At 40.2% G+C, this 6,760-nt stretch overlaps 1 protein-coding gene across 1 annotated transcript; it reads left to right on the top strand.

Moving 5' to 3' along the window:
* Positions 1 to 3,402: 3,402 nt before the first annotated feature.
* On the top strand, positions 3,403 to 5,638 carry LOC8038125 (chymotrypsin inhibitor). The gene is made up of 3 exons (XM_002399624.4): positions 3,403 to 3,563; positions 4,402 to 4,554; positions 5,484 to 5,638. The coding sequence occupies exons 1-3, from the start codon at positions 3,491 to 3,493 to the stop codon at positions 5,582 to 5,584; spliced, it is 327 nt and encodes a 108-aa protein (XP_002399667.1). The 5' UTR covers positions 3,403 to 3,490; the 3' UTR covers positions 5,585 to 5,638.
* The last annotated feature ends 1,122 nt before the right edge of the window (positions 5,639 to 6,760 follow it).

The raw sequence follows: 6,760 nt of genomic DNA, 5'->3' as shown, positions 1-6,760 counted from the left end.
ATTTCTTATATATTTTTATAATTCATAAAGCACAAATATTTGCATTCAGTTGACTTAAACTTTGGTGTGTTATATGAAACAGGAAATATTTTTGACTTACCGCTCTTTGCCTGCCTTCCCCAGGATAGCAAATTTGGCACCTAATGATCGTCCACGGTGGGACCTGGGCCGTCGAGCAATTTTGAAACATTTTTTTTTTCACGTAGTGAAAACGCGGTTTCGAGACAAAAAGTTCCGTTTCCTGCGATTCATTTGCGCGCATATCACATATAAAAAAACAAAAAAAAAAAAACAGAAAAGTTGAGTGGTCCTGCTGGTTGGATCTCTCGTGGAATCACCCTCCATTTTTTTCCACTGTGTCACGGTATTGGACGAGGCATGCTGCTTCACTTTTGAGGAGTAGAATTCAAGGCACTTTCGGAGCCGCTACACGAGATAAATCATCAGCACTTCCAGTGGTTTCCAGTTTTGACGACCTGAGGTTGTGCAAGTAGGCTTGGTGCTTGAGGACTCTCCCTACGCCATTACACGCACTTTTTGCCGTTTCACGTAGCTTAAAAAATACATTCGGTCTCCTCTTATCTCTTCGCCATCTCGTGCGTTGTAAACGTCAAAATTTTCGCGGGGACCTAATTTTCGCGAATTTCGCGAATCGCCTACAATTCGCGAAAAATACCTCCCGCGAACAATTCGGGCAATATGTGAACACTACGGAAGCTACACTCGATTCGCGAAAATTAGAACCCGCGGATAATTTCAAACTTTCAGCTTTGGCCCGATTCGCGAAAATTTGAGCCCGCGAAAATTAAGTCGTTTACAGTAGTTGAACCCTATTTTTGAAATAACTAGCATTTAAGCCAGAGGTGTGAAGAAATTCTGTAAATATCGGGATGTTTTCTTCCAGCCACTTTTCAACTCTGCTCAGAGCAAATAGTGCGTGTGCTGTATTGTGCACGATGTCGTCACTGGCAACTCCGAAGTTGTAGATATTTCGCTCCATTGTAGTAATACCGGGAATCTTGTCTTCGTCCTAAATAAAATTACAAGGTGTTGACACTTACAAATTGGTTATACAACTCGAAAAAGTAAAAAGGAGAGAGGTCGACCTGTTAACCACATGTCTGTTTTCTTGTGTGTTTTTTTTTCGCCGCTCTATTACGTATTTGAATAAATAAACCAACTCACGTGCATGACCATTCTGATTTATTAACATTTTAATGATCAGATCTTCTATCTACGGTCTTCGAGTTAACGCCAATATAAATCGAAGGTTACTCTAAGAATAAATTAATACAAGACGAAAGAGCGAAACTTATAAATGTTTGAATATTATCAAATATGGCCTGATCCTACGTAAAGCTATAGACATATAGAAACCACAAGTCATAACTGCTTTGAAATAGTGTGAATGTGAAGGTTAGTTTATCACGTAGATTGCTAATACCTTCAATAAATTATTTCGCAACTTAAATTTCAGTAGCTGAGCTTTGCTTTATGTGTTAAGATTAATTAGATGGGCCTATAGATGTTAAACAATTTCTTCATTTTTTTAAGAACTGAACTAGCTGCGGTGAATTCACGAAGCAGCATAGTGGAAGATCTCGCCAAAGACAAATGTGGTATAAAAAAATAAAGTTTGGTTTTATATAATTAGCGATCAAGTAAAACTAAACGTCTTGCGGAAAAGCTAATAAAAATAAATGCACATAATAATTTTCAAGAAATTGTTTCTACAGTAATGCTTTCACGACATTACCACGCGAGTTTCGAATCAACATATATACACCTTTGCAGCGCCTTGCTCCCAGGCTAATGCCTACTCATTGGTCTGCCAGTAATGCCAACTCACTGGTCTGTGAACGTGTGAGTGGCGTCTGGTACTCTGCTGAAGCGAAGGTGATGCCCATGTCGAGAACGCGTTCCACAGCCTATTCCAGGTAACACAGTTCTTTAAGGCCAAAGTTGTTGTTTTTTTCTGAAACTTTAGGCCCCTTAAAGGCCCGAAGAAGCTTTGGTGGAGCCACACTTGACCTTCGTTAGCCAGAGTACGGACATCCTTTCCATTATTTGCTAATAAATTGCCAAAGTTAGGTCTCTCAGCTGGTAGTTTGGCTGTCACCTGGAATCTTTGGGCCTAAATTGCAAAACAAGTGCCATAATTCGGTTTTACTTCCCGCTGTTTGGTTTTCCTGCAGTACCTTCGTGCCTAAATTTTCAGTGCCAGGTTTTGGTTACACTGTAGTTTCTTCTAGCAGGAGAGGCATGTCCATCAGAAAGTTATTTGCGCATGGTCAGAAGTCACTCAGCGGCCCAGTAGGCAGACTATGACACTACCGTAGTTTTCGAAAGGCACTGTAGACGTTCCAGGCGGCCAGGCTTCGAAACCTAGTGTTGCCATCGAGGGAGGCAAACACATGTTAGGGCACCAGTCTGCCAAGCGCGTGCAATCACACCAGAACAACTCTTTACTATCAGACGATCTTCAAATACCAGCAGCAAGATTGTGGTGAAGAGAGGCCTCACCTGAAGATATCTCTAGTAATACAAAATAAGTTTATACTTCACGTTTCTGTCACATTATACATTATGTTCTCACTTTAAAAAGCACTGCTCTGCTCGCGTATGAAGACAGGAACGCACATCAGATAGTAATAGATATTCTTCTGTAGAAAGTAACACTATTAAAATTCACTAAAGAGGCCTACTATACTTTCGTTGTACAATAGATTTTTAAACATTCGCGGGATGGCAACATGTCCCCACGTAACATTATTTTTTACCTCAATAATACCGAATGCGATAAAAGTAATGCTGATGCTTAGAATAGCGCTCGGAAAGTCATTTCATACGCAAAGGACTAGCGTCGTCGCCAAATCACATGCGCTGAGCCCAAACCGTGTTTTCAATTGGCGCATGGCGACGATGCTATTTCTTGGCGTAAGTTAATCTTATACTCGTTATTAAAAACGAAACAATCTTAAAACTGCAAAAGCAGGCGTACTTTTGTTTCACTTTTCCTCTCTCCACTTATCTGACCTCGCGTAATTGCGACACGCAACCTTAGACCTCATATTTCTATCCGCTTTGCGCAATGTCAACACATCTGGATGCTGAACACCACAAGCAATTGAGGGGACCTTCAGGCTTCACTTTACGCCGGGAAGTTTCCATCCCTTACAGAGAAGAAAAAATTGGCACGGAATCAACAGGCTCATTCGAAGACACAAAGCCGAGAGGGCTGGATAAACTTTCTGTGTAACAATACTACCCCGCAATGCAAGTACTCCTATTCGCAGACCCATATCTCAAGAATCACAACGTGGTGATCGCTCCTCGAAAACGCAATTTTTATTGGTTGAAAGCTATCTCGTATTTTTTGCGCTCCTTGGTGATTGAGCGCAATACGGTGCCACATAAGGACTTCAGAGAGTTTCAGGGTCTTTGACGAGCGCAAACGTTCTGTTCCGCTAACCACGAATATACAGCAACCATGCACAAGTTTCTTCTAGCCACGCTCGTGGCTTACGTGGCGCTAGTCTCGTCTCTTCCTGATGATGACGCAGGTATTTAATTTTGACACTCTTTGAGTCTGTCTTCTTTTCACAATGTCCAGAAAAGTTTGTGTACTGCCTTTTGCAGAAAGGTAAATAAGCTTGTACATGTTTCGGAGCCTGTGAAATAACTGTTTTACAAGGCTTTATATTGAAGGTTCGCACTAACCTCCCCCCTCACCCTCCTCCTTGTTCTAAAAGGGTGATCGTAGTTTGCATTGATTTGATTTCACATAACTTTAGGTCGTATAAAAAAATGAAAGAAGTGTGATACAGGCTTAGATTATATATTGGATTTGACAGGTATTCATATATGTATAACAGTTCCTTTTGCAACCACTTTCCGTTATCATTTGTTGCAACGAACACTGGAGCATAAAACATTCTACACAAAGGAAATACTACTAAAATTCAGGCAACGTTAGCGGCTGCGATCCATATTCCAGAGAATGAATCTTGGCATAACAAGTAATACACGTAAAAGTGAAGCGCTTCACAGTACGTTGATTACCATTATTTAGTTTACGTATTTATATTTTTAATAAGATCAAGCTAATGGTGATCACTCTTGCGCCTCAATGAACTTGAAGAGGAATAATGCGCTTCAACTATTCCAGGCTTTTCTGTAGCATCATCAAAGTTATCTTTGACATCATAAAATTTATTGGGAGCGAGAGCGGGAGTGTAGCTCTCTAGAACTCTTTGTTTGAACATTCGCGCAAGGTAATGACTAGGTAGACTAAAAAAAACTCGTACTGGTTCAAAAGCCTTCTTTTTCCCTTTGATCTTGCATCCTATCTTAACGTTGTAGTTTGATCTAAATACTGTTTGTTCTTTCTTTTCTCAAAAGTCAATTTGAATGTGCCAACGCAGCCACAGTGTGCTGCAAACGAAGAATATAAAATATGTGTCAGTCGTGCCTGTGGCGAAACTACCTGCGATCAGCCAATAATTAACCCTTCCTGTGAACACGGGTGCCAGCTGGGTTGCTACTGCAAGAATGGTAAGTGAAAATGTGTACCGTCTCAAAGACACTATTATTGATGTCCAGCTTTCAACCTCTAATCACAGGTTAGTCTAAGCCACTTAACTCCCGTTAGTTCATTTGCATTCAGAGGGAGTAGAAAAAAGGACCTAACTTAAAGTTGCAGCCAAAATCAATTGCACACATTAGGGCGGGTGATTTAATATATAATAAATGTATGACCAAATAGTTCAGTCGCATTCAGAAAATATTCCAGAGAAAGCCAGCCTCAATTAAATTCACACAAAACATCAAAATGTCTATTTTGATACTTAACCAGCTTAGACTAGTGGTCACCAAGAGAGAAGGTCCCTGTCAGCAATATCACATTTATTATAAAAACAAGATAACCTTTTGCACAGCTGAAGTAATTATGCCTTTTATTTGGTGCTAAATCTGACAGCCTGATATTGTATTATATTTAATGTAATAATGACGAAGTTCAACTGATTCGTTCCTCAGCCTTATGCGCATTTTAGCGTTAAGTTTGGATAGGAATAACCAAACTGGTCGTATTTCCCGAAATGAGCTAACAGGAAATCTCACAATCCAGGTAAAGACAAAGCTAACAGGAAATCTCACAATCCAGGTATTCGTTTAACTCTTTCATCCGGTTCAATTAAGTCAGTTCTGGTCGCTCTCTAAAAGCGTGAATTTAATCCGCGGACGTTCACTCAGCCATCTTGAAGGCAAAAGCAAAAAATACCGAGTTAGTAAAAATGTACGCCAAGGGTTACACTCGGCAATTCGGAATAAAACACGGCCTCAAAGAACACCGAAAAAATCAGGTGATTTCGGGTGGTCTCATTTTGCAGCGCGTTGCTGCACATTCAGACACGTCACATGTTCTGGAAATTAACGATTACTTCATTTCTAAAAAACGTTGTTTCTCTCATTTTGCCAAATAGGGTTCTTCCGCAATGGCGAAGAAGGCTGCGTCACCAAAGATGAATGTCCCGAAGGTTCAGCAGCACGGACTTTGGATCTAGATGTAAATTCCAACGAGTGATCCGCAAATGACACACGATTGTTACAGCAATAAACAAATTAGGCAATTAGAAGAGAGCGGTGCCATACGCAGTGTGTTAACAAGCGCTTTGGATTCAATCCTGTGTCTATCGTGCTACAAGCTCTTTTGAATCCAAAAAGAAGCATGTGTTCTTTTGTTTGTTTTTGTGTATGCCCGCATCTCTGATGATCGCTGTAGGTGGAGTATCGCTTCCCGATGTGGCCTACCGTAATTTGTGGTACTCTTTCGACATTACGAAGCTTCAAGTGACCATTTAGAACTTCCGAGCTCCGAGTCCCGGTGGTGTTGATTGTCACACTAACATGTGCCATCGACGGCACACTCGCGATGACTCAGTAAATTCTGCCATCACGAACATAGCAATTAAGATAGCAAATGTATAAATAAAAATAAATACAAATACTAAAGAAATTTATTTGAACAAATTTTAAGAGTTGTACTATAACCAGAATAATTGTGAAATGTATCATGCCCTTCGCACAATATAGAAAGTCAAATAGAGATATAAACTAGTAGAGTCAAAAAATAAGGCGACAGGAGCGAGTTTACAAGTACAAATCGGCGCATTTTCCACGTCTATTTTTAGCAAGTGCTCCCTTTTTGTGTCTGACACCCTCAGATGTAATCGTTCGCCCATAGTTAGGCTTCAGTTACAGATCCTCTGAAAAAAGCTAGCTTATTAATCATGCAATTCCAGTTCACACTAGCGAGCCGTCAATGATTTGGCAGTTATTAGGCATTTTCCCCTGTGATTGCGTTTGCATCTACATGCTGGGAGTCAAACGACCTTATTACAAAAATTATAATAAAATAAACCTACACAATGCAGGCTATCCAGAATAACTGAATACATTATTGCATTAAATTTAAATCTTAAGAAACTTCTCAATCATTTTAAACGAATCGCACTGTGTGCTGAAACATATGTAGCCCATCTGTTAGGTAGACCACACGGTATCTTCCACTGCCAATAAATACGATTCGCAGTCCTTGCGGACACACTCTTAGCCGTATTGCATATAAAAATACCGCAATTTAGCGAGTCGTAGTTCATAAAATAAATGTATCATTCAAGGCGTTAAACCTCTGTAACCATTTCCCAAGGGCAGACTGATCTCTCGCTGTAAAAACATTCGAAATAAGTGTGTTTTCCGT

Source organism: Ixodes scapularis, unplaced genomic scaffold (genome assembly GCF_016920785.2).
Source record: "Ixodes scapularis isolate PalLabHiFi unplaced genomic scaffold, ASM1692078v2 PGA_scaffold6__148_contigs__length_123643588, whole genome shotgun sequence".
NCBI classification, from domain to species: domain Eukaryota; kingdom Metazoa; phylum Arthropoda; class Arachnida; order Ixodida; family Ixodidae; genus Ixodes; species Ixodes scapularis.
This window is presented reverse-complemented; position numbering and strand designations above follow the sequence as displayed.

Bases quoted from the DNA above. Each gene is read 5' to 3' on its own strand.
- LOC8038125 (XM_002399624.4), top strand. From the start codon at position 3,491: ATGCACAAGTTTCTTCTAGCCACGCTCGTGGCTTACGTGGCGCTAGTC. The intron at 3,564-4,401 runs GTATTTAATTTT...TTTTCTCAAAAG, and splicing joins TCTTCCTGATGATGACGCAG to TCAATTTGAATGTGCCAACG. The intron at 4,555-5,483 runs GTAAGTGAAAAT...TTTGCCAAATAG, and splicing joins GGGTTGCTACTGCAAGAATG to GGTTCTTCCGCAATGGCGAA.